The sequence below is a fragment of the Solea senegalensis genome, unplaced genomic scaffold (assembly GCF_019176455.1).
Source record: "Solea senegalensis isolate Sse05_10M unplaced genomic scaffold, IFAPA_SoseM_1 scf7180000014697, whole genome shotgun sequence".
Lineage (NCBI taxonomy): Eukaryota > Metazoa > Chordata > Actinopteri > Pleuronectiformes > Soleidae > Solea > Solea senegalensis.
This window is the reverse complement of record NW_025321098.1, coordinates 141,693-169,358: the sequence shown is the minus strand read 5'-3', so window position 1 is coordinate 169,358 and position 27,666 is coordinate 141,693. Positions and strand designations below refer to the sequence as shown.

Genomic DNA, 27,666 nt, shown 5'->3' with positions numbered 1-27,666 from the left:
GGAACAAGGAGGGAGCAATGAAAGATGACCAGTGGTCCGGGTCTATGGCTGTGACTCAGGATTATGGTCACATGCCTGCTCACTGGCGCAGTGAGCCGACAAAATGCAGCTTTATTCACGGACTGAGTAACACTGGAGTGGCTGCTGAGGAACAAATTGCCTTTTCAATCTGTTCTGAAGAAGCCCTCATTTTAGCTGCCAACCCCCTGAGTGAGAGAAAGGATCAAAGGCATCAGATCAGGATCAGATAAACAATAAAACCCTGTTCCAAACATCTCAAAATAGTTGATTTAGATGTGTCATCAGGGAATTACTTTTTTTTTTTTACAATTATTTTGGTTTTGGCATCCTAATTTACACACATACAAATCTGTGAGTGTGACAGTGGATTTAACTGAAGGAGAAGAGTGAGTGAGGTAGAGCCACTCCTAATTTGTAAAAGAGGAGACAGTTGACTGAAGGAGACAGAGATGACTTTCACTGGCCTTGGTTATTTCAAGCCATAATAAGAGGTGTTGTTAAATAAGCGGGTGTTGTATAAGGTCATGGGCAATACTTCATCATGTAAAACTGCTGATTCATCATTTCTCTTCTGGAAAAATTGCAGTTTGTCCAAGTAAACAACACTTAACTTTCTGCTGTTCTATTTTAAATCTATTACTACAACTATACCTGTTCACTCAGAATAGTGAGTGATGACTTACGGTATTCTCCAACTGTTGTTGATGTGAAAAAGCAAGAAAGAGGGAAGACAACTCTCAGTTGGGTGTCAGTGTTGATGAGACTACACACACACAAAAGCGTTCTCCCGTTGCTACATTCTACAATTTTCCTGTGCTAGAAACATACACAGAGTATGAGTGACCCGGCCATCAAGCCCCAGTTTGACAAAGATGGACTCTTTTGCAGGTGAACATTTGACTTTTATTTTCCCTCAGGTCAATAAGCAGTGTGAAAGAGGAATAAGTCTGGCGCTCTACTGAGTTTAAATTACGAATTAATGAGGTACTTTCAAACAAGGTTACAGTTAGAAAAGTGCTGAATGGACTGATGGCTGTGTATTTATCCAAACATAAAATCGAACGTCCTTTGCAGTTCAGACAAAAAAAAGTCCTGACACACTTTGACCGACAAGGAAGCACAGACATTAAGACTAGGACTGCGTAATGTGATAAAAAAAAAAAAGTATTCTAATAAATACATGAGTTTAAGTTATTTTCAATATTTACCATTTGCCAGTTTTTTATTTGTTTATTCAAAAGACACAGAAAGTAAAGAACGTTCATCCAAGTTTCCCAAATCCTACAAAGACGTGAATAATGTGCTTATATCTGTGCTTAAAAAATATTGAAACAATAAGTCACTTATTTAAAATGGTATAGTATTCTGTTGCCTGACTAATCAATTTTCAGGATCACCTCTATGTTATGTTAACTATGTTAACTATGTTATTTTGTAAATACTGTTCTACTGTATATACCAGGGTATGTAATCAGAGAGGAGCAGAGGAATTTTGACCGGAGTAGAAAATGAGATCTATAACAAAAAAATGAAATGAATTAAATAATAATTAGAGTCACGTTATCTCTCGCTCCATCTTAATCTAATTTCGCTATATCAGTGTGTGAAGTATATGTGTGGAAGAGGATGATGATTAGAAAGCAAATTATGTTATTGGGAAAAAATCCACCTCCTGTGAAAAATCAGTGTCTGATTTTGCTCGTCCTATTTACCCAACTGTATTTTAACGTTGCTGATAATCTTGTTGTTACTTTGAGAGTTCAATACTTTCTCAGGTGGTATGAAAGGTTTGAGAACCACTGATCTGGGAGAGAAAGTATCACAACTGTGTTAATGTCAGTACAAACGGCACTTACTCATCTGTTGCATTTCATTCATCACAGTTAAAAGCAAAAGGAACAGATGGTTTGTACCTGCCATTGCTGATTTGTGGAGGCGAGTGTCTGGAGTGATCCGATGGTTCAGATCTTCTGTCTGGAGAGCGGGACCGGCTGCTACGATGTCTGTCATGTGATCGATTGGAATGATCGGATGCCAGAGAATGGATATCTGAAATGTCTGATCAAACAAGGGCCAGAGTTCAATGATTTCACTCACAAATACTCACAGACAGTTCCTGCTCTCAAACTGTACCCCATTTCAACAGAATTCAACCTTTAACACTGCTCTCACCATCTCTGTCAGAGGCGTTGGCTGAAGGAATGCTGTCTTCAAGGTCAGGGATGTTCAGCAGTGTAGCCCTGTCGTCCCTCTGTACAACCATTTTTAGCTTGCCCTTTGACCTTTCTATCAGCTTCTTGGCGTCTATCAAGGAGAGGTTCTCTGTCACTGTGCCATTAATCTGAGAGAATCAGAAGAAAAGCAAGACTTAGAAATTACATAATAGATAATTTTTTACACAGATGCTGAAATTGAAAGAGGAAATTGTTATAAATAAAAGAATTAAGTCTTAGTTTCAAATTGGAAGACTATAAAATTATAAGTTACGTTTATACAATTAATGCAAGCCCAAAGGATCAAATGTAAATTAACTGCAAAGCTGAATGATTGTATGTCAGGGGGAAATCAATTTTGAAACCCACAGGAGACAAAGCAGACAAGGGAAATGGATACAGTTTCAGAATGTGCATCATTCTTTCCAGTAACCGTTTGATTTAACCTTCATTTATTAGTCGCTTGTATTCAAAAAAAGTAACAGAATGTGAGAAATAATTATTTCAAAAAGTTTCAGTTTCAAAAATTCACTATTTATCTGTTCTGATGTAGTTACATAAAACGTCTAAAATAAGTGGCATTAGACATTAGCTAGTGCAGGGGCAAATCTCAAAGCCAAAATGTACAATATTAAATAATGGATCATTTACAGTAGTTTCTTTCATCTTGAATATTTTAAGATGTTTACATATCGAATGATCAGCAGGCTTCTAGTCTCCATCCCCCCACTCGCTCTCTCTCACCTTCAGTACAACATCCCCTTCCTGGATGTTGCCATCCCTAGCAGCCAGACTCTCAGGGGAAATGTCCTTGACAAAGATATGGCTGGCCAGGCGCAGGCCATATTCTGCTTACAAAGTGAACGACAGCAACAAAGATGATGTTAGTACAGACTGCACATAAGTGAACCACACTGACCACACTCTGCTGAGAGCCGCTGCTCCCAGTGGGATTAACAGCACTGATTAAAGAAGATAAATTGCTCCTCTACTTAGATTAACTTGAGTTAACTTAGATTTTGCTGAGGCTGGAGTGTCTGGTTTACTCTGGCAATTAACCAATGCTGAATTGGAGGTCTTATTCTCTTCCAAACGTCTAGCTGCCTCATATTGGGTAAAAAAACTTGCAGGTGATTTCCTGGATTATTGTTGACTGAATGTACTAGGTTTAAAAGAAACAAAAAAAACACCACCTCTCCTGCAGTCCTATTAACCCCCGAGTTTGTGAGCCTCACCTTCATTTTTGCGGGATTTGACAAGTGTGACCTTGGCAGGACGTGGGGGCAGGTTGTGTGAGCGGTGGTCTGTCCTTGGGGAAAGACTCCGCTCCCGTGAGACACTGCGCTCACGTTCCCTGTCCCTTCGCCCGCTACTTCGGCCGCTGCGCCTGCCCATGGCCCCGCCCATACCACTGTAAGCACCACTGCGTCCACTCCGGGTCTCGTATATCTCTTCATCATAGCTGTCCTCCTCCTCGTCATGCTCTGACATAGTTTCCCTCTCCCCAAGGCGGCCCATGGGGACGTGCACCTTCCTCTTTCGCCTGATTGTCTGACCGAGGAAAATGAGACACGAGATCAGCCCCGAGAACCAGTGAGTGAAACAGTCACACGCAGTCCTGCTTTTTTTTTTGACCATAACATACTCTAACATATTAATAATGGGGCTTTGATACTCACAATTTTGGCAATTTTCCCACTTTTACGAAGCTGCTGGACAGCATACGCGTGCTCCACATTGTCCATGGAGACAGCATTGACCATAACGACTCTGTCATTTTCTCTGGAGAAAGGAAACACCAGGAAAGACAAGCTGGAGTCTTTCTAGAGCAGACAGTGTAATTTACTACCAATTACAGAAAATCTGAGTGGGCTTGGCTAATAAAAGAACAGCATCTTACTGCAGTAGGCCTTCTGCTGGACCTCCTTTCAGCACATCTGAAATGACAATGGATGTCTCGCCACTCTGAAAATGAGGGTTATCCCGACCTCCTGATATGGCTATCCCAAAGCCAAACCCTGGTGCCTGCACACACAGAAGCAAATACATTAGGACAGTTTTTTTGTTCTCTGTAAGGACTAAAAAAAGATATGTATGAATACAGACTTTTTTTCTCAGCTGTGGTTAAACCATTGGAAGGGTGAGGTGAGGGACTTTCAGCTGCAACATGCAGTTTCACAGTGCAGGTTGCAAAATTTTACACACAGTTGCTTAAAACAAAAATTAAGCAACTGCATTTTCTGCATATTGTCGCACAGTGTAGCACCTGGAGTGTAAAGAAGATCTCCACCTTATAACACCTGTGTTTTGTCACTTCTCACTGAAAAAGTGCAGACAAGATGTGCTTCGAATTCATTTCGTCATGGAGGGGATTTTATTTTAAGAAAATAATTTCTTCATTTCACACTGTCCTCTCTCGAAAATTCCTCTTAATTACATGCACATATGCTGCTCACATTACTTTTTACAGCGTCCCCTCCATGTTGTTACTGTTAAACCAGGTTCAGAAGATCACTCGACAGCGTGGATTGTATTTTACTTTAAATTAGTCCGAATTGTCCTTGAATTTAATTAAGACGGCAATATCTGCAGAATGGGAATATAACTTTATATATATTTAGATGGCTTCTACATGTTGATTACACTTACTGTAAGGCAACAAATAACTAAATGGATGCTGACATGTTTCTGTATCTGTATTTCAGGGTTAATGACTGTAAAAGGAACTCACCAACACGAAAGATAGCGGAAAACAGAAGTAACTATATGCAATGACCATTTAAAAATAAAACACAGCTGGTGATGTTGGACCCTTTCATATATGCACACCAAAGTCTATTGCTGATTAATATATCCTTAATTACTAATGTAATATCAATTAACACTACAGTGAGTTTAGTAGAGATTAAAACACATTCAGCTGTTTGTGAAGAAGAAAATGTGTTACCTGAATACAGAGCTCTCAGGTAATTTATGAGCTATTGCTGCGTGTTCTCATCTCTACCTTGCTTCTTTCTCTTACGTGAATTATGTAACATGAAATGTACCTATATTTACTGCCTTCCTTTCCTACCAGAATCTGCTTAGACATCACATCTGGAGAGATTGCAAAACAAGACGCATTACATGAGCAGCCAACCTGACTCAGACCTGGACTGTCTCCACCTTATGTTTGCTCATGAATTAATCCTGAGAGACAAAGTGGCAGAGTAGATAGAGCAAGTGAATATACTAAATCCCCATGGAGGATTGTGCTACCTGGTTAGCTGTCAGGTGGAATGTCAGCAATAAGAAGGCAATAAATAAAAGTACAACCTCACACCAATTAAATCTGAGGAGAGTAATAGTACCATTAAAAAAAGAAAAAAAGGAAAACTAACCATTCTGATAATCTGCTGAACCCGGTTTAACAGTACAGGCCCATAAGGGATGCTGTAAGAAGTAAAGTGAACATGCCACTCACAGCACTCTGCTAGGTGCAGAAGTTTCATGAGCCTGCACAGAAGCAGCCTGAGCATTAGAAAAATCACTCTCGAGTGAAGCACTCATTTGTGACCTGAGTGCAGAGAATCAGCCGGGGGCCAAGCAAATTCACACCAGAGCAAGTAAGTAAGAGAGAGGGTAGACTTTTGAAATAATTACAAAATGTAAATGTGAAATGGAAAAACCATGTTTTTGAATAAAGAAAGTCCGTGGATGTGATCTTAAGTTCTAAATGTCATCTTATCAGAGGATAACAGTTACCTACCCTGTGTAGTGTAACTGTGTGCTGTTCCCAAATGACAGTCTCCTCCATTGCTGCGCTCTGGAAGAAAAAGACAGACGCTGATTAAGATAAGCAGTTTAACAGAGTCCATGAGCAAAAAAGTAATGCCCTTAATTGTAATTGTTGCAACAGTTGGTGTGTGTGTGTGTGTTTGTTTGTTTATAATGTATTAATGTGGTTCAAGACACATAGGGTTTATCCATTTAACACACAGATCAATCTGAGGTATGTAAATGGAATATTGTAATGCTCGGGTTTGTGTCTGATCTTTTAAATGAACAATATGCTGGGGTTTGGTTTTATTTAATCATTACACCACTGCATACCATTCCAGCTGAAAACAATAAGTAAAACTTGTAAAGAGCAAGAGAAATCAGACATGAGTTTATAGGCTCCATGAGTGAAATTTGATAAGGATGCAATCTTTCACAACAAGACAGAGAGCTGCACTCAGCATGTTATTTGGTTGGCTTGGATTTTTAGAGTACAGTAATACAAACAGCGTTGTGTTGTGTTCTTTTATTTGCACCACATACACACACGTTGTCAAACAGACTGGTGTCAAACCGGAGAAAGACACTCCTTTATCGTCTGTCCACAGTTCCCATGTTGACAATGCACTCATTACAGTCATAAACACTGTGATGTTCACAAGGGCGACCCACTGAAAGCGAGGCCGATCAGACATTAAAGCATGCACACCATCAGATTAACAACCAGAGCACATAAGATAAAGGTCGCCACATTCATCTGTTAGGTCAGCACTGTTCTCTGAGCACCGCTGCTCAATTTTATCTCTTCTTCTATATCATTTCATCTCCACTACAATCTCACAACACATTAGACATTCAATGACTGCATATAAAATACTATCAGCTCCATCCCCTAGAGGCAAATTACAGCCTACATCGGCACTTAATGCATAGCTCCCATATTTGGTGTAAATTGAGCCAAGGTCCAAGACCTTAACAGCTGAGAATATCACACATTATCCTGCTTTGCTGGTAACTTCTTTGACACCTCCAACACAGACAGTGGGTCCAGGAATGATCTCATGTTGCAGCACATTTATGCAGGATGGAATATGAGCAAAGGAACGTGAACGTGAAAATGCACTTGTGGAAGCTGAGCCAGTGGAGTAATCAAGCTGAACATTTTGATATAATTGGCTCATATTATAGTATTAATTATTGTAATCAAATATAAGGCGGAGATACCAGTGGTGGAGAATGATATGATACTAATGACAATAATTTCCAACTAATAAAGAAAACACAAACACTTGCTGTATGCTGACTCAACATTATGTCGCATTATGATCACAGGTAGTTAAACTTGGATAAAACTGCCCAGCTTCATGTTGATGGACCCACATCTCATTTTTATTATTTTTTTATTATTAATTATGCACTGCTTAATTATGTGCATGTATAAATATGATAGTGAAAATTGCACTTCATCTGGACAGTAAAGTTACATTTTTTTTTATTTTGCTAAACCACGGTCCAAACACAATTACTACAGTCCCAGTGAACATCTTTTCTATTTTTAAAAAAGTAAATGACTACTGTGTTCTAGCCAAGACTTCCTTCAATACGTCGAAGCAGTGGGGAAATGTTAGTCATCATCTGGGGAAAAAAACAGGCAGCTGAATAAATGGACACAAGTGACCCCAGGCGTTCCCAGCATGGCGGGAGTCACACAAAGAGGGGGGAACAACGATTTAAACAAGAGAACTTCTAGTCCAACATCGTGGAAAAAACAACAGCTGAATATTAACAAGAATACTGGAAAAAGAGGCATGAATTCTCACTGGAACATTTGCTCTCCAGGGGGAAGGATTAAAGACTGTGTCTTTCTTATTAGCTATTTGGAAGCACTGATGCAAATAACTCATTTAGTCTAAATTTATAATACAGTAATTTACAGTAATTGTTTCCAACTTTAAAAAATTCTTCAAAGACATAAATACAGTCACAGACGTACAATATAATGCATTCAGCCATCTTATTTGCAATTGGTTGCTTAGGTGCAGGAGCTACTACTATAAACAAGGAACAGCAAGAGAGAAAAGTAAAGAAAAAATGAATTTCTTCAATTCTTCCTCTTAAAGCTTATGAATAGAATTGTTCCAAAGTGTTACATTTACCACTGGCAGTTCAGTCTGATAAGACCCAATCAGGAAGCAAATGAGGGTGAGTGCTCAGTGGTTTCATCTCCATTTCCACCTGTCCAGACTAAATGTCAGCCACAAAGCCCGAATTCTTCTGTTTTGGGGCTCAAAAAGTGTGATGATAAGTGTGATGCCAGACATAAACTTCTCAGAAAGTGATCTGTTGTAAAACAAATCAAAGTAGTGGACAAACCCTCGGCAGGTTTCAGGAATGTTTATCTCCCTCTCGCACTCTCCTGTTAATCACACACACCTTTCAGATTGAAGGAGTGTATTTGTTTGCTCCTCCTGCAGAGCTTGTTACTCTGGCAACAGAGGGGGAACAGTATGGTGTTGTTTCATGGCCTGACATTTTCAGGCCATGTCTGAAGGTTCCTCTCAACTGTGTTTAAAATAAGACATGACTGAATTAATTTAAAATCAAAAGCCTTTTAGGCATTTCCAATGAGCACATCTTATTTGTATCTATGTGAACACGGTCGGTACAGTGACCTAACATTTGTCAAACACAAACATGTCACCATTTTAGATCATCTGAAAACTGTATAACAATATGACAACCTAAATATCATACTCGCAAAGCACTTTGTGGAGTCAAAGACACTTGTCTCCCAAAAAAATATTACAGAAACCAAAACGTTTCCCATAGTTACATTCAAACTCTGGAGACTCGCTCTACACCACTCCTGTGTACAGTTAGCAGTTAAGTCGTGTCAGCATCCAGTGACTGATGAGTTTTTGTGGCACTCTTGTGTTTGCCCTTTATGGTCAAACAGCTTGTGCCAACAGAGGCTTTGTGCCACAAGTCAGAGCCAGAGTTGGCAGCCGCTCCACGGTGGAGGCACATCATATCAGTTGGGTCGTGCTTGGGGGATTACAACCAACCAACCTGGGAGCCAGTACAACATCACAGATGGACCACACTGCTATAAGTGGAGGAAGTAAAGGGAAAGCTTGGACTGCGTTGAGACAATACAAAAAAGTTTAATAAGCCTTCTGTGGTTTATTCCTCTGCAGCCACAACGCACTATTGAGGCATGTCTATGAAATGGCCAATCACCAGCATTTTAGGATACTAATTTAAATCAACATAGGGCTTCACTAATGAATGGGTCATGAGTTTAAAGAAGAAACAATTACCATCTGGAGCTATGTTGATCCTCAACCTGTAAGTGATGTTTCTTTTGTCACGTCAAAAGTAAATATTTTCTTCTATAATCATATAGTAACAATTTTTGATCTACTAAAACACAAATTAACACGTACATCTGCATACGTTCTTGTTTGTTTATCAATAAAATTGTAAATAGAAAAGGGCTCATCACACATCAACAGGTTGTGTTGAACTAACAGACAGAGACGGAGTCTGATTTTTTATCTGTTATTTGTTGATTCTTTATTTTAGTTCTCAATGAATTATATCAGTTCACTGACAAATATGATCATCCCCAATACCAGTGTAATCTTTCATATGCACTGAGTCATCACTAACCTAAAAGGACCCATGAAATTGCGTGCTAAGATGATGTTTCATTGAAATTAAAGAGTGCAGGATCTCCTACTCTCTATTCAGCAGAAAACAAAATCATAATTCAGAGAGGCAATATGTTGAGGCGTTTAATACTCCAACTATGAGAATAGATTTTGTGCTGAAGTATGGTAAAGAGGAGAGGCAGAACCTTATTCAGTTTTGACCCTCTGGGAGCAAAGTGTCTAAAAATAGCTCTCATTAAGTCTGCTGTTGTGATACTGCAACAAAGTGATTCAAGGGAGACTTGCAACATTAACACCAGGAGAACATTTAATAACCTTTTTTTGTATTAAATGCTACAGATGGACTGAAACAAATGATGCAATGCAGTAAAGACATTACATTTACTTCTCCGTGGTCTTGTATGTAGTCTGAAAAAAGACAGAGAAAAGACATTTTCTGAAATATTAAATGAAGTCCAAGTACTGCAATCATGTCTTACACAGACTGGCACTTAATTTAAATATATTTTCCACTACTTCCCCACCATAGACTGTATATTAAAAAGTATTCCTCATTGAAGCAAACACGGTCACTGTCTGGTTTCAAAATGACCATGTTTATGTGAAAATGACTCTACCTTCTCACTTGATTCACAACATTTGTAAATGTTTTCATGAAAACTTTTAAGTATTGCAAATTAGGGGGTAATTAATAGAACATGGTGTTCATTTTGTGAATTTTGGTCCAATTCAGAGGAAAATATGATCGCACCAGCCTGATCACGATGCTGGAAGCTTCAAAATGTATGTTCACATTATTATGGTTGACATAATCACCAGTTGGTCCCCACATGACCATTTCTAAGTAATCAATCAGAATGCCTCAGTCATTTGAATATTATAAACATTAAACATTACATTACAGCAAACGAGTTTGCCAGCAATCAACAAATCGCCTAATCTAAAAAAGAATACTTCCAGAACAGTGTGCAAGTTGCACTGCAGCCAGAGACAGAAAACAACAGGATCACACTCCATTGAGGCTACCAGCAGTAAAGCAGCAAACAAGTAGAGTAAGATGATTGATGACTTCAGAAATTGAACGATCGGCACAAGAGTGCTGACAACTGCTAAACCCCACCTCCATGAGTTCAAGGAACATATTCAGATGCAAATGAAGGCCTTTGCCTTAACACCAGAAGGTCCCGTGAGACATGAGTGACACTCTGCACAACACGGTTAGACACTGTACTGCAGACCTCTAATGGAGGGTAGAGAGTAGCAGAGACGCAGCACTGCGCGAGTAATGAGAAGGTCAAGACATAATACCTATTAACTGTGACATAAAACTTAATCACCAACCATTACATCCAAAGAAGACACACACTTGCATTATGTAAAGGCTTCATTAACTTAAATCTAAGTCCGTCATCTCTCTAGCTCATTGCTTAAGGATGCAGATAAAACCAGATGCATACTTACATCAGTTCATCCTGCTCATAACATAGGACGCTGATGAAAGCCTCTCAAACCTTCAGCTGCCTCTCAGTAAATCCAGCCGGAGACTCCTGTATATGCACATTGAAAGCCTCAGTGCATGACGGCACCAATCAGGGATGAGAGGTGCCCGTACCTTCTTTTTCTTTCTTCTTCCCTTGCTATGAAACAACTGAAATTACGACCACAGGTGAGGGGTTACGAAACGCACCCTGCAGCTACACTCTACCACCTCCTCTGCCCAGCACAGCTGTGTGTCTCCTCCCAACATCTTTCTTCAGAATTTTTTCCTCCTTTTGCTCTTTCCTTACACACTCATGGGATCGAGGCAAATCCCATCTGGCTTGGCAGCGATCTGTGTGGGATCTGCAGTTCCGCTACAGCCTGGGACTCCTCCGTACTAGCGAACATCCATCCGCAGTGTAAACTGCTGTATTGGACTTAACCCTTGAGCTGCCACATTGAACAGAATAGAACAGAATTTATCATTTCTCGCTGCATATTTAAGCCCCTCCTATCCAGGTGTGCTGCACTGCATGCATAAATTAAATTCCATACAAGATTAGCTCTTTGACAGCCAGTAGTCACGAAAATATAAAGCATGACGACATGATACTTCGTTCATACTGCACCTGAAGACATAAACACATTCACTGTAATCATATTTAACATGTTGCAAACACAGCAAATTGAAACCAAACCAGAGAAAGGGAAAATGAGGAGCCAGGATGAGAGAAAAGCAAAGGGAAGTGTATTATCTCCGACACACACACCACAAAAGGATGCTCAGAGCAAAACAACAGCTGTCTTGTTAACAGCCTTTTAATATTTTTGATTCAATTGCAACTTTTTGAGGCTGCTAAAATGTCACCTGTCTATTATTTTGCTTCAGTGGCTATTATAGTAGTTCAATCGGATTTAATCCACAGCTTCTGACTAATGACCCCAACAGGGAATTACATAAAATATAAGAAGTGACAACCATACTAAGATGGCATTATTGGGAAAATAACATACATTGCGCAATTACCTACAAATATACATTGCATTCAAAATAATGTCTCGCTCATATATCAAGGCTGCCTATGCAATGCAACCTATGTCATACTGGTCATATTGAGAGGACAGGTAACTCTGCAGTGGTGGTACTGTATTTCTCTACTAATGTGGCAACATGTTATTATGCATTCCATTCAACTGTGTCATATGACCACAGGGCTGTCCACATAACAATCAGGCTGCCTTAGAATAAAACAAAAATATGATCTATCTACTCAACCTCATGAACTAAGACGCCATTTATTGCCTGGAGCACATGACCTTTTATTACAAATCAAATGTTTGACATTTATTAGATCGCTATTACAGATACAGTTTTATGTTAGGGCATCATTTGCATAGCCTGTCTTTGTCTTGCTCTCTCCAGCAATCATAACCACAGACATGGATGCACTTGCCATTTGCTTGTTTGTGTCTGTGCAGGAGCAGACACTGAATGAATACACAAAATGCAACAATAGGAGGGGAGTTTATGTTTTTTGCCAACCCGTGATACTATGAAATCACAATCTGCGTTAAAGGTCGAACAGATATCAATACATAAAGAGTTACTAATTTTTGCACATATTCATCTTAGCACACAAATATATTGACTAATCAGGAAACCAAGGCCATGTAGGTTATGCCATCCCACTTCTCAGTCATGATAATGATGGAGTTGGACAGGCCTGACAGAGCCACTGCTGGTGTAGGGACAAGTTAAATTTACATCGCTCAGAGTAGAGCCGGAGAGTGTTGACAGATTCTCTGCCTCCTTCTGCCTTCCAGCCCCCAATTATTTACACATAAACCAAAACACATGGAGAGGGAATGTTCATAATTAGCAGTCCGACAATTTATAGACAAGAATTTTGAATGATTAAGATGTGATGTTTAACAGTTAAACAGTTGGGACACCATCAACATCTAAGTGGGTATTCCCTGCCGCGGGCGTTATAGCTAACAGACTTTCACTAGACTAATCGCACATCATGTGGCTATTTCTGAATAGAAACCAGTAGACAAACTGTCCACTCCAGAGAAGACCAAGGAAAGCCTAGGCTGTTTGTAAGGACTGATTATTCTAATTACCTACTTAAATGGCTCAGTTTACTCACATGCACACCACAATGACTGCATGCCTGCTTCAAGGATAAAAACACCTAAAGTGCGATGCTATAAAGAAGGCTGCTTTCCAACTGAAAAGGGCATTCTCCCAGTGAAGTTCCTGTAAGAGTAAATCCTCAAAAATAACCTTATGTGATTAGAAAAAAGTTTTTTTTAATATGCAACAGGCACTTGTTCATTCTAAAAATAACTTTTAATCTCAATGGTTAAAAAAATCATACGTAATGTGATACCTTTGAGGCAGAGTCTCCATAAAAACAGGCACGTACAGAACCTAAGCCGTGCAGCAGTTTTTTGTTTTTATAATTTTAGAAGTGTGATTACACTTTCCCATAGCTCATCATTTTCTTCTGGATCATCACATAAACTGGAATGGTGGCCGAAACAAATTGATGTAAGTGAAATCTAGTACTAATTTTAATGTTTATCGTGGAGATAGAAATTGTGCATCTAAAATTAAGCTTTTCTAAAAATAAACTGATGTATGTCCAAAAGCTTTGAATCCTATAGGGTAAAAAAAACTTTTGTTTACAGCTCAATATCTTGTGCAGCAGCTGGTTTTTGTTGCAGTGTTGAGTTACACTTTCTGTTTGAGGTATTGATACTAGAGATACAATACAAGTTCTTTTTACTCAAATTGGTGACATAGCACAAACATGTCTAGGGGAAATGAAAAGGGAAAGGACAAAGTCACAAAAGCCACAAATATCTGTGGGATAAGGTGATGGGCAGTTCATGTGACAAGAGGACATGAATCATTGAATGCAATGTCTCAGTGGCAGATAAAAAAACAAACCAAACACTCAACTGTGCTTTGGGTATGCATGAAGAGTAAAATGGTGTTTTAGTAGCAATGATGGGTTTAATTTTACAAACTGAAGGAAGGCACTAGGTCTACACAATATTCCAAGTGATAAACACTGTCATTAACAAGTGCACAAATTCAATTTTTTAGAGGATGAGGATAAAGGGGTAGAAGATGGATGGATGGTTACTAACTGTTATTACAACATTAATTGAATATCATCATATTGGTGCCATGTAATATGTCATGGGAATGTTTTGTATTTCTAATTTTCTGCATTTGCTTTTCTGTTGTCATGTGACAAAAAACTGTACTGTGTGGAGAATAAAAACACACAAATTGCACAAAACTACACATTTAGACTGAGGTGTTTCATACTTTGCTAATTTAACCAAGCTTTTAAAATATAAAGTTGTTCAGTGGAGTAACAAATACTTTCCCTATTTTGTAATGATGGAAGTTGTGAACACATCACCATTTTATTTACCCTCTGAGAAACTTACAAATACTAGCAGTTATGCAGCTAAATTACCATTTATTTGAGGTAATTTGTGGCCAAATTACCTCAAATGTAAATGCATGTGGTAAAGTGCCATCTGATCTAACTGTTGCATTCTAATGCCAGATGTAAAGGGGCCATAGTGATCATGACCAGAACACATGGACCCAGAAATCAGCCCCTGAACTATTTCAGCCCTGTGGAAGTTATCAGTGCCCCACACAAAGCACACAGGAGGGCAGGAATGTGCTGATAAGCTGAGGCACTGACCCGCACCCCACCTCCCCCAGTCTGTGATTGAAATGAGGACAACGGAGCCAGTGAAAAACAGTATAGATAAGGGATGTTTCAGGGCTACAAGGGAAAGAAGGTCCACGCTCTAATGTGATTGATGTGTGATGTGGTGAGCCTCTTTATCTTAATAATTCCACACTCCTTTGGAATGGGCTTGATTTACATAAGCAAAAGTCAGTATTAGAAGCCCTTTGTATTTGAAGCTGTAGCAGTGACCATAATTTAAACACATGGAGTATTTCTGTACTGTGGCAGCAAAGAATTGAATGTCATATTTTTAAGAAGTGTTTGCTAAGAAGTTGCAACCTTAGCCATATATCAGAGGAATGACCTTTAAATGTCCAAGGCACCAGCAACAACTTGATTTATCTTTAAAAAGTAGCCTAAAATCCAGGGAATCTAAAAACTATAAGAAACTATGGAATAAAAGAGGATACTTCACCAGCCATTTAAAACCAGGACCATACACTGTCCTTGATAAGACCTTAAGATGTATATGCTGGTTGACATGTTAATTGTAAAGTATTTTGTCCATGGATACAGTTTGTATAGAGAAACATGGAAAAAATAATAACAATCGTACAGTACATTCCGATCACATGATGACGTTATGGAACCGTTACCACTGAACAAATGTTGCCCTTCTGAGATGTTGCTGTGTAATTCACATGTGCCAAATAAGCAACAATGAACAATATGCAGAATAATACTTAAGTGGACATAAAGCTAGAGATGGAATGCTGCATTGTAGAAAAGAAAATGCAACTTATTTGAAAAAAGAATAGACATATGAGCGTATTTTCTCAAACATAGCTTACACACCTAAACCTAAGGTTTAATAGTTTCTCCATAATGCACCATGTTGCCATGTGGTATTGTTATAACCTGAGCCCCTACAAACAAGTGTCTGGAGAAATACTCTACAAAACTGCTGTTAACAAAAGTAAGCAAAATTCATACATGTCCTTCCACATGCAAGATAACTCAGTTGACTACCATTTCAATTATTTAAATGAACAATAAATGTATTCATTCAATTAAATGTCTAACATCTGTATCATAAGTCCTCCACCTAATTTGATATATCTGTTGCCCTCCAAACTGCCATTTCAAATTATTTAACAGTCATAAGGATGAGTAATGACACATTTACAAAGCAACCCATAATAAATCCTTGTTCTTTCCTTTGGAGATAATACATCTGCTACAGTTAAGGAGGTACTAATACTCAATGTTATGTGTTTTATTTTTAGATGCCTTTAAAATCAAAGCCTGTTATCAGTTGTAAATGGGCTGCACAATTAATTGCAATCGTAAAATAAAACAACAATGACAATGTAACAAAACAGCTCAAAAATGTATTTATATTATTAATTCTTTCATCGTGTACCACTTTAATCTTCACATGCCATGGGGCCGCTGATGCCAATCCCAGAAATATAATTATAATGAAACTTAAGATGCAACGTTAAACAAAAATCATACTGCAATCACAAGCTCTAATCAAATGATCTCTACGTAATTGTTTTAACCATACCATACAGCCCTAGCTGTAAACAAACCAGATACAACTACAGTGTTTCAGGATCTCAACTGAATACCATTCTTGTTCCATCAAATAAGTATTAGGACACATTGATAATTTTTCACAGCAGATATGGTCATTAACCAATTTACAGTATCTTATTATTTGTATAGTGAAGAAGTATCAATATGATGTGATGCATTAAGACTTACATAGAAAAGTTTCAAATAAAATTCATATTCTTTGAAATTACAGATGAGAGGAAAAACTATGACGGAACAAGACGATATTGCCGATAATCAACAGGTGAAGACTGATGCTTTTAAGTTTATGTTAGCAGTGATCCATTAGTTCTGATGGAAGTGAAAATAGAAGGTATGACAGTATAAGCTCAGCTGAGGAAAAGCCAAACACTACACAGACCAGTCCACACACACGCTTAACACGACAGCGCTTTCCTATCAAAGCTGGTTGAACTAAACAGACAAGCAAGTTTTTCTGAGTCACTAAAATCAGCTAACGGGCTACCGTTAGCCAACAGCTACCTAGCATAAGCCCACTCCGGCTTTACTAAAAGACCTCCATCAAAACAATGTTAGCTACCGAATGACCTTCCCTATGTTTTATTTTAAAAATCAACGTCATATTTCTATCTGGTGACTTCAAGTTATCGCCCCCTCCTTGCATCTAGAAGGCAGGCAATAAATCCTGTAACCCCCGTTATACCCCCTTGGTCAAATCAATCCAAAGCTGGCCGACATTTTGTTCCAGCAGCTAGGCTAACTCATCCCTGCTAACGTTACCTGGACGCTCCGCGCACTTGACGTCGGAACAACCCGTCCGCCCGATGACAGCTCGACCGTACGTCGTTTTGTGACCTAACAATACCGCATTGACAAGCTCCACCATTCGTCGGGACGACAGCACATCCTCATTCGTGCTTGCAATTAGAAGACAGTCGTAGCGTTTTGGGGCAACGAGCTAACCGCTTAGCATAGCGCGTAGATGCAATTCGCTAGCAGTGAAATAGCCAAGTTACCCCGGCTTGCTTGCACCGTTATCGTTGGCTCGTACCCACTGGGGGACGCACGCATCCAGGCATCTCCTGCTGCCACAGCAAAACACACTCTCCCAACCACTGTACTCACGGATAAATTGCAAAACCAATTCACCTTCTCAAAAAAGACGATCCTCGCGGCGTGCTTGAGAAAATCTTAGGAATAGAAATTGTAAAGGTCTTGCTTATATGTGGCTCCAGAGCAGCAGCCGCCGCCGCACTGCAATGGCAGGCAGTGGTTGTAGCCTTCCGTCTCCCCCCTCTGCGCTCACGCTTCGGCTGCCGCGGTGACAGTGACAGGTTCGCCTGGAAGAAACCATTCCCGTTTGTCCGCGGGGGGCGGGGGGGAGAGCAGGGATGCGGAGAGGAGGCTGCCGGACTGTCCGCAGCAGCAGCAGCAGCAGCAGCAAATATCCAGCATCATCAGCAGCGCCATTCCAGCGTGAGAACACACGTTTATCATTGAGGGTGAAAACGCTCCGATCGAGTTTTATCGGCTCCTGGTGCATACATGCATGAATTGGATATGACATAATCTGCCATTTATTTTTATCCATCAATTATTGAGGCAAACACCATGGCGCAAGGATGAAATGACTGCATGAGGAGTCTTATGTAGACAAAAATGTTTTGGAATAGAAATAATCACTAGACCAATGGGTCATAATTATAAACATGTTAATAGTATATAACATATTTACAACAGAGCACTAAATAAAGTTGGGGTGACATGCTTTTGTCACAATTCGTTTTTTATCGCTTTACTTAGGTGCAATTTGATTTACTGTAGTACTGCATTTCACTAATATTGACAATTACGTTTTTCTTTCTCTCTTACATCACAAGTGAATGATACATTTCTTAGGACAATAACTCTCACGAGTCATATTTCCAAAATCAATGTAGCTCACATGTCAGTCTGACATTTATCCAAAATCGATTTTTTTTTTTAAGTTAATTGCTACATTTAGTTAATAAAATAATACAATCTGGCCATGTAGAAAATGTGGCGGGATTTTTTTAGCAGTGTTTACTGAGGTGTAGAAAAATTTAAATCCTGAACCAATAGAAGGAAACAGCACAAATATTATTAAACTGAAAAGTGTCTTCTCAAAAGCCTGAACTGCAGATAAACAGAAATTCCAATACTGTTTTATGTAAACTCTAACCTGTTTCTGTTCACCAAGCTAGTAGAAATAGAAGAAAACTATTTATTTATGTTGCTCTGTGCTAAACAGAAAATACCATGTAGTGCCCCCTGGTGGTGCTAACCCTGGCAATAACAGAATTAGGAATAATAGAAAGTGGTATTGGTCGATTTTGGTATTAACTCAATAATCCATCCATCCATCCATCTTCTACCGCTTTATCCTCCACATGAGGGTTGCGGGGGTCACTGGTGCCAATCCCAGCTGACACAGGGCAAAAGGCAGGGTACACCCTGGACAGATCGCCCGTCCATCACAGGGCCACATAGAGACAAACAACCATTCACTCTCACACTCAGTCACACCTATGGACAATTTAACTAATCCCCATATTGCATGGAGGGAGGAGGGAGTATGTTTTTTACATTGGCTGATTTTATGTATAATATCAACAGAGTTGCCCTCAAAATACCGTCACTTTAATTGAGTAAGTAGCTGTTATGTCTTGGGATCTATGTTTTTACTATTATGATAACCACTTAAAATAAATGTACTGTCAAATTATTAAAATGAAAATGCATCACAGGGTCCCTGAAATGTTTTGTTTTTTTATCTTTCACAGGATCTTTGGGAGAACCTCCGGTGTACACACGATGCATCAAAAGCTTCACATTTGTTGCGTGTGATGTAAGAAATCACTTACAATAGCTTTAACAAGCATTCTGATCAAACAGAGAGCTAATATATCAGTGAGAGGATTAAAGCTGTGTTTATAATGAGAGTACAGCAACCTTTCCCCTTAGGCACACACACTCATGTACGGTCAAAACTGTTCTTCATACGATTATTTTTAGCTTTTTTAATTATGTAATTACAAAGACTGTTTTAGCTCCTGGACTTAAATAGATATCTAGTTGTCGTTGTTGCCTTTGCAACCTGTATTATGGCGATGAAAAGCATTCATTGATTGGACATCCCTTGAATTGGAGGACAGGACGAGGAAAAGATTCATTGTTCATGATGAGGGATGTGGGATGATAAGGATATTTTACTTTAAACTTAAATTGTGTTGAATGCAAACATCGATTTAGATAAGACTAACTACAGCAAACATAAACTCTTTATTGAGAAAGCTGAGGTAGGCTACTTAGGTAGTAATGACATGCTGCATAAAGTCATTTAAAATGCAGAGGATAGAAGTTAAATCCACCCTACAGTCCCAATGCTCAATACTCCTTTCCCATGGGGTAAACAGATTTAATCAATATACTGTAGAATGTAAATGTGCACTGCACCAAACCCCACTCTTAAGACTCTATCACATGTACTTTATTTGTGTGCTGGCATATCCAGTAGAATCTAATTCTCTGCAGCATATTCTGTTGTGTATTTAATCACTTTGAGATTGTGTGACCGTTCTTGTCACCTCTACCTCTGGCACTAATGAGCGGAGGAGAAGATAGGGGCTGAATGTAATGCTTGAGGAGCACAGAGGTCCTGCAATGTTGCTGACGTAAGGAGACTCGCGGCAGATTCCATTGGAGGAACAGAAGAAGAAGGGGAGGGGGCATCTTGAATAGAAAAATGTGAGTTGGCCAAGGTCATAGGAATTAGATAAACTAGGGAACGTGTATGTACATATCCTGTGGGGAAACAAAATATGATGAAGAGCAGCATGTGTCATCAATTAAAAGGATAATCCACACAAATAAACATGAACACACAGACCTTTGGCTGACGCTACATGTCTATAATATAAAAACGTGCTTTCAGAAATGCATGATTGTGCACTTTTTACCATCTGCATATGTGCATGACTGAGCTGGCTTTAATGTGGATTAGGCTGCTTAATGTATATCTCTGTTAAAGCCCTTGAAATACCCTCTGTTAATGCTACAGCAGTGTTTGCATCACTGGCTACGGCAGCACAGAGGGAGTTTCACATGCCGTGCAACAGAATTATGCAGCCTCTCACTCTCCCCTTATCACGTTCACACACAGAGTCAGCATCTAAACCAGACCAAGGCTGCAGGAGCAAATCACACGAGTGGAAAGGCAAATTAGAAATTCACAGCAGGTTGGCTTTTAGCGTGCACTGCCCCTGATGGTGAGTGAGTCACCTCTCAGCTGTGCAGGTCAGGAAAACAGTCTACTAAGCAAAGGTTGGCGTGACTGTCAATGAGCTTTAATAACTGCAGCTATTGACTTGTCATGACACACGTTATACAGTAGCACTGCAGTGGTGGGAAATACATGTATTTGTGTAATAGCAGTGTGTGAGAAAAGATGATATAATGTGACACCATAATGCTAAAGCTGCAAGATGATAGCCTACTCATATTGTTGTGCTTCTTATGTTGTTATCAAATCAATGGTTTGACAAATTAAAGTACACTGGCTACTGTAAAGATGCTTGTGTTTCTAGGATTTCTATGTTGCCCTCTGTCAGTATCGCTGACCTCTAACATGACAAAGCAGCAACCTGACGTGACAGCCAAACCATTAGTTGAGGACAATAATTCATCGGACAACATTTCGCGTGATGACATGGTGCAGCACATTCAGAGCGGAGGAGAGCCAGAGTAGGGCCTATACTGTACGATCTAGCACACATGACATATTTTGTCAAGTCAGCAGTAAAAGAACATCCTTTATGGAATAAAGAAGTATGACCTCAGTGAAGAAGAGCTGAGGATAGACAGTACAGTACAGTACAGTACAGCAGTAAAATGCAGCAGAAGCATGCAGGAGACAGTTTAGCTGCATCCTCTGGATCTCTGTCCAGCTTAGCAGCAGCTGATTTCTATAGTGTGTGATTGTACCACATGTACCACCAAAGCATACTTATCTCTTTATATATCAAGAGCATTACATTCACTACATGATTTTGCTGTATTTATTTTTCTGTGTTGTTTATTTTCTGCAGTTCAAATGGAATTCATTTATACATTTTATTATTAATAATAATAATAATAATGGTTGTGTCATTCGGCTGCCACGAGAAGCACACTGCATAGAATAGATTGAACAAAACAACTAAATCAGAATAAATTATATAATTCATAAATATGAACGTACACCAAACCATGTCAGTCTTGTAAACGCATATGTATATATGTGCAGATCATTTTGTGCAAAACAACTCTTTTCATGTGAATTACTACATAAAATAGCCCTCTATTACATAAGTGTCACATTTCTGATTTACTCATCCTTTCAGGCAGATATTTAATAGAATATGATATAGCAATGTAATAAATGAGGCCAAGACAAATGCCATCTGACACTGTGAAGGCTGTAATTGACAAAGCACACATCTGGGTTTATTGATTCATAAACATGAGCGCTAAAATCAGAAACCATGTGCAGGAGGGAAATCCTTTTTTTCCCTCCAGGATTCCCTGAATGAACCTTTAATCTCCGTCTTATTTTCCCACCAACGACTAAGAGCTCAGACATATCAGCTGACCCAAAATGACCTCACATCCCCAGCCTGCAGATCATGTGACAACAGGCAACCGACATCCAAATCCTAGATCACCCTACAGCATTATGCACCGTAGCAAAGAAGCAATCACCTAAGTAGTTTATCCCAGGACGGGAGCACAAATGCTAATAAAGATGAACAGTTCCAATCAGTTAATGTGGATGCATGTATGGCAGAGAGGATTTTAGCAACAAAAATGTTTGTCTTTAAACACAGGCCCAGAACATAGACTGCAGACCTATGATTTCCACAGACATCTGTTTAATTATCTGTGTTAATTATCCAAACACTGGAGTGCCTCACAACTCTACACAGTGTTGTTCAAAAACACATGACATTAGTACTATTATAGTTATTATAGTGGAGTGGAATAACTGTAGCATGAACTGTGATGTGTACTAGCGGTTACATTTTTAATGAAGCGACTGTTATATTTTATTTCCCATTAAACAGACCTTTAAATTGGTTTGGCTTCATAAGTGGTTGTCTATTCATGGATTTTCCCCAGGAGAGCAACCTCACTCAGGATGAGAGTGAAGCAATCAGGAGCCTTGTTGGTCTGGGATCAGGTGCTCTCTTCAAAACAGGCTGAGGGCTACTGTGGAGGGCAGATGATGGGGGTAACGGAGACAGCAGGAAAAAGGGAGAAAAAGCACCCAGGGGTAATTTACCGCACTGCGGAAAGAAGCCACACAATACGATCCTGCTTCACAATTCAAGTGGAAATGAATTTTGTCACAACTAACAGCTTGACTCGCTGACAAAGTCAACAAGGAAAAAAAAACCTGGCATCATTTATTTTTAACATAGTGTACAGTGCAAGGTTTCCCCCACTGCAATAAATCAAATGAGTGGGGAGCTTACTGTGTCTGTTTGCCTGCTTGGCAAAAACCCAAACCACATGAGCTTCAATAGACCTTAAACAAACACTTTTGCTCATGCTAGTGGCTGCAGTGCCCACTGTTTCCAACAATAATATGTTGATCACCACAAAACAAAATACAACAACACCCAAACCCAACATCCAACAGAAGAACTGCACGTTCAAAAAAACAACCCTTCCCTTCTCTGTGTCTCTGTCCATCACATGTAAAAACATGGATGTGCATTTAGGTAGTAAAACTCTGCCCTCTGCAGGCCTTCAGGTACACTCTTCATCTTGTCAAGCCATGCAAGAACAAATTCATACGAGAAGTTATTTATGGTGGCACGAAAAACCAGCGTGAGGACAGGGGACCTGCGTGATTTCAACCTCTGCTGGCTGATGATGTGTGCATGAGGTGACAGAGGGAGACACAAGAAAGAGCTGTGGTTGTTCAACCCTGGGCTCACTATGATGGGACTCTCCTGAGTCTTAACGGCATATGGCGCCTCCCCGGGCATCAACATACATCCTACATGTCGAGCAACATGCCAGGCTGTGTGACACACTCACACGCCACTGACCCAGCACACGCACATCTCCTTTTTGTTCATTCTCAAACACAACTCAGGAAATTAGGTCCTCCACCACATGGTGTAAAGTGCTGCTGTATAGTGACATGTTCACTGTCACAAGACTATTTCCTCAATCTGGCATGAGGACAAACAATAGAGCTAAAATAATATTCATTCTTCAACATTTGCAGGTATAGCTCACTAAATGTTAGCATCTCCTGCTTTTCTCTGTTTTATATCAATATAAATGTAATTGTAATGTAACGTAACAACTGTATTACTCTTACTTGGTCAATTTACCAATGTCAATTAAGACTATAGAACGTTTTGATTTACATTTATTAAACTTAAATTAAAATTAAAATTAAAGTTAAAATGATAACAACGAAAGACAAAGACAGTAACATCTACAGAATATGTATATTATTAGATACGAAAATAATTGTAACAGGTACAGTTGCAGTTTACAACATGGCACAGTTGTCATTTATCGTCTGTAACGTCTTATTTTAGTTTTGGACAAACACAAAATGTCTCCTCCAGAAAAAAAACAACCCACATATGTGTTCATCTCACGATAATGAATCACCTGACAATATAATCCACAGAGCCTCCACATCTGTGAGCATCAAACCCGGTGATTGATTAACTTGTCTCGGCACAACCATTCCAGTGTCTCATTCTTCATGCTTGACTTCCCCCGTCATGGCCACCATCTTGTTTCCTACAACATTACATCATCCTGCTGGTTGTCCTTCACTTGACCCCCACACACACTCAAGTGCTCAACTGGGTGGAATAATGTGATCAACAAGGCCTCCTTTAAAATAGGCCACAACTGTAATAGAAGGCTCTTATTGTGGCATTAATAGACATGGACTGTGTGTGTTTGGAATTAACAAAAACAAAACAATAATTGTGTGCGATGTTGGTTTAGTGTGACATTTTCACTAATCTAATTTTACTGATGTCATATATCAGGCGGGGGAAGTCAATAGAGCTGTTGGGATTTATGTGGGTTTGAATCTTCTGTCGTGATATGATTTGTTGTTGATGAGGGACGTGAGGCTGACCATAAAAACGTTTGGAGGTGCAAGTCATTCTCTTCAGATTTTCCACTCACAACTGACCGCTCAGCTCTTTATCACCAGTCCTACACGTTTCAGTCATAAACTAGAAGGTACAATATTTGCAGTTACTGAGTAAAAACAAGGTGTGTCTTTTTAAAACCTTTATACTACATGGATATGATAAGACGAGAATGACCCCAAAAACATGCAAAACACTAAATAATCTGTTCATATTGAGAAAAGCAAAAATCTTACATGGCAGTGCTGCTACAGCTATAAAGTCAAGCTCTGATGATGTAGATACACAGGGTGCAGCATGCTGACAGTGACCTGCCATATGCCCCATCAGCGGACACATAGGGGGTTCTTGATCCTGAGTCACAGCCTCCAGAAACACACTTAGCATCTGCCATGACCTCAATGAAAGCCACCTTTACACACTTCATGCATGACCATCTCCTCTTCACGGTCACAGGCAAACCTTCTCCGTCTCCTCCACTAATTCCCCAGGGCTCATCATCTATAGGACAAAAAGCTGACTCTTTTTTGCATAACAGACCTGTCTCACCTAGGGGGAAAAAATCAGCTGCTGCTCCACTCATAGTGCCTCCCTCACTCCCCTCGCCTCCTCCTTCCAATCAGGCCTCCTACAGAGTTAGTGATGATAAATTTCCTGCACCCACCCCCCACTCCTTGCACTGCTCCTGCCTCTCTGCTCTATTCTCCACAGCCTCTGTTGGCGTGTCTCACGCAGGTCCAGCCCTTCACTCGCTGCACCTCCACACCTCCATCACACAGGAACAATCTCCTTCTAACAGGCCCTGAATATGCAGATTGGTTAATTCAGCTGCAGTTGCTCTCTCCGTAAATGCATCTGCAGCACTTTCCAAAGACTGAGCAGTGAATAAATGCTTACGCTGGGGCTTTTTTGGTGGTGGTTGGGGCGTCTGTCCATGGCAGACTGCAGCCAAGGATGGGAATTTAGAAATGGGATGGGGCAGACAGAGGTAAGATCAGGACATCAAAGCCCAGTTTGATGACTGATCCTGATCTGTTAAGGACTAATTAATGTAATTGCATTTTTCATCTTGGCAGCAGTTGTATCTTCTCGGGCTAATATTTGCTTAGTGGCACATAGTCGCTCTGCAACTTACCTGCTTAAAGGCCTCTGCAGTAAACATTATTCTAACATTTCCTAAAATATAGCTGAGAAGGCAGGAACAATTGTGCACTGATCATTTCTAAAACTCAAAAACAGCAACCTCAGTTTAGCAACTGCACCAGTGCTGCACAGCAGACTCTTTGTGTGATAAATATGTTTCTTTCCCCCATTACAATGATGAAATATACTGCACATACTGTACAGGTGAGTCACACTAAACCATATACACACAGAACACAGAGGGATTACTTTGTTGTTGTTTTTTTAGAAATAATCCTGAAAGGCAGCTAAAGTAAAATCATATTATGTGTTGTGATGCCAGAGATTAGTGTTGTAAATTAGGAAGAGAACATTTTAGTTTAACAGTTGCTCTGATGCATCTCCACACATCATTAAGATGTACAGTCATCACTGCCTCTTTGAAACAGAAGGGAGGTGTTGGTCGCTGGAAAATAACATCTATACTAAACACAAAGACATTGTGTGCATACAAAACTGTAATTCCTCCCCTCTTCATCTCTGTTGTGCTTTCTGCAGCCTTAGCACTAAAAACTGATTCAAGCTTTCTGTGAACAAGTGCACTGCTTGCCAACGCAAATGACAGCGGGAGTGGGCCACGTGCCAACGTCCTCCCCTGACCATCAAGAGAGAAAAGCAATCAAAAGGAGCAATCGATACAAACAAAGTCTTAACTACTATTGATTATTTAGCTCCACTCTGATGAGCAATGATGGTTATGGGCCTAAATTAATATACTAATCTGATTAATATTATCACTTTTCTGTAAAAAAAAAAAAAAATCTGGAGAGATTTTTATTTTAATGACTGCAAATCATCCCGGGACACAAATGCAGTATTGTGTCGGTTGTGACATTTTTAGTATAGTATGCAATGGAAACGGCTCCTCAGCTCAGCATCTTGCAGTCTCATCACTCACTGTAAGGCGGACCGTTACTTCCATCAGCTGCATTTGAGTTTGGGCAAGTCAGCAAGTTTTCCTCCAGTGCACACACAGCCTGTACAAAAGAAATATACCGTGGAGAGGCCACTAGCCCTCAGCCCGATCTCTCAGTCTCTGGTGAAATAGTGGCCATTTGAAGCGTCCTCTGAGCGACAGGTCATAAAGACAAAAGTCATAAGTCAAGTAAGTCACAGAGTCAGTGTCTATGACTTACCGAAACAGCAGAGCGTATGAGAATACTGTGATATTACCCAGCACTTGCACACTCAGATAAAGGCTTAGGCTGTGTGTGTGTGTGTGTGTGTGTGTGTGTGTGTGTGTGTGTAAAATGGGGGCTCAAAATCAAGGCCACCACTAATCTGTCATTTACAGCCTAAAAGCATTTACCTCCACTATATCAGTGTAAGGTTTACTGGATGAGAGCTGAATTTGGAATTTAAAATGTAGGTGTTTTTTTTTTTGACCATTTTTTTCTGACTGAAATAATAATATATAACATTTTTAATGGTTATCCAGTTCACCACTGTGTATCAGACTGAAGTATTTCAACAAGTGTTGCATGGGGACATTCTGTGCAGACTTAATGGGACAGCATAAGGATGAATGACTTTGGTGATCCCCTTACTTCTTATCTACCTCCACCAGCAGCTTGGCATTATTGCATATTTGTGCAATTCTGCACCTCAACAACTTTGTGATGTATATCCAAGCTGCCCAGCTTACAGCCTCTAATGACTCTGGTGACTCCCTTGGTTTTCATCCAGCGCCACCAGCAGCAGGTTTTCACTCATCTTGTGAAAATATTAACATTTTCTCAATGGACTGGTGAAAAAACCTGGCACAGACACAGATAGTGCCAAGATGATGAGTCCTCATTTTTTAGTTTTCCCTCTAGTGTCTCCAGCATGAGGG

General features: G+C 39.7%; 1 protein-coding gene across 14 annotated transcripts in view; it reads right to left on the bottom strand.

Annotated features, from left to right (window-relative positions):
* The window catches only part of tjp1b (tight junction protein 1b), a 59,456-nt gene that overhangs the window by 13,027 nt on the left and 18,763 nt on the right, over nucleotides 1-27,666 (bottom strand). For 5 of the 14 annotated variants that reach the window (XM_044016612.1, XM_044016607.1, XM_044016611.1 and 2 more), the window contains 8 exons: nucleotides 5,983-6,039; nucleotides 4,135-4,259; nucleotides 3,914-4,016; nucleotides 3,470-3,785; nucleotides 2,979-3,085; nucleotides 2,194-2,362; nucleotides 1,935-2,079; nucleotides 705-716 (listed from right to left, as the gene is read on the bottom strand). In XM_044016612.1, coding sequence (XP_043872547.1) covers nucleotides 705-716; nucleotides 1,935-2,079; nucleotides 2,194-2,362; nucleotides 2,979-3,085; nucleotides 3,470-3,785; nucleotides 3,914-4,016; nucleotides 4,135-4,259; nucleotides 5,983-6,039 — 1,034 coding nt within the window. Of the gene's footprint in view, nucleotides 1-704; nucleotides 717-1,934; nucleotides 2,080-2,193; nucleotides 2,363-2,978; nucleotides 3,086-3,469; nucleotides 3,786-3,913; nucleotides 4,017-4,134; nucleotides 4,260-5,982; nucleotides 6,040-17,235; nucleotides 17,438-17,604; nucleotides 17,799-27,666 lie in introns of those variants that run through there. The other 9 variants (XM_044016610.1, XM_044016619.1, XM_044016616.1 and 6 more) reach the window with 5 other exon arrangements.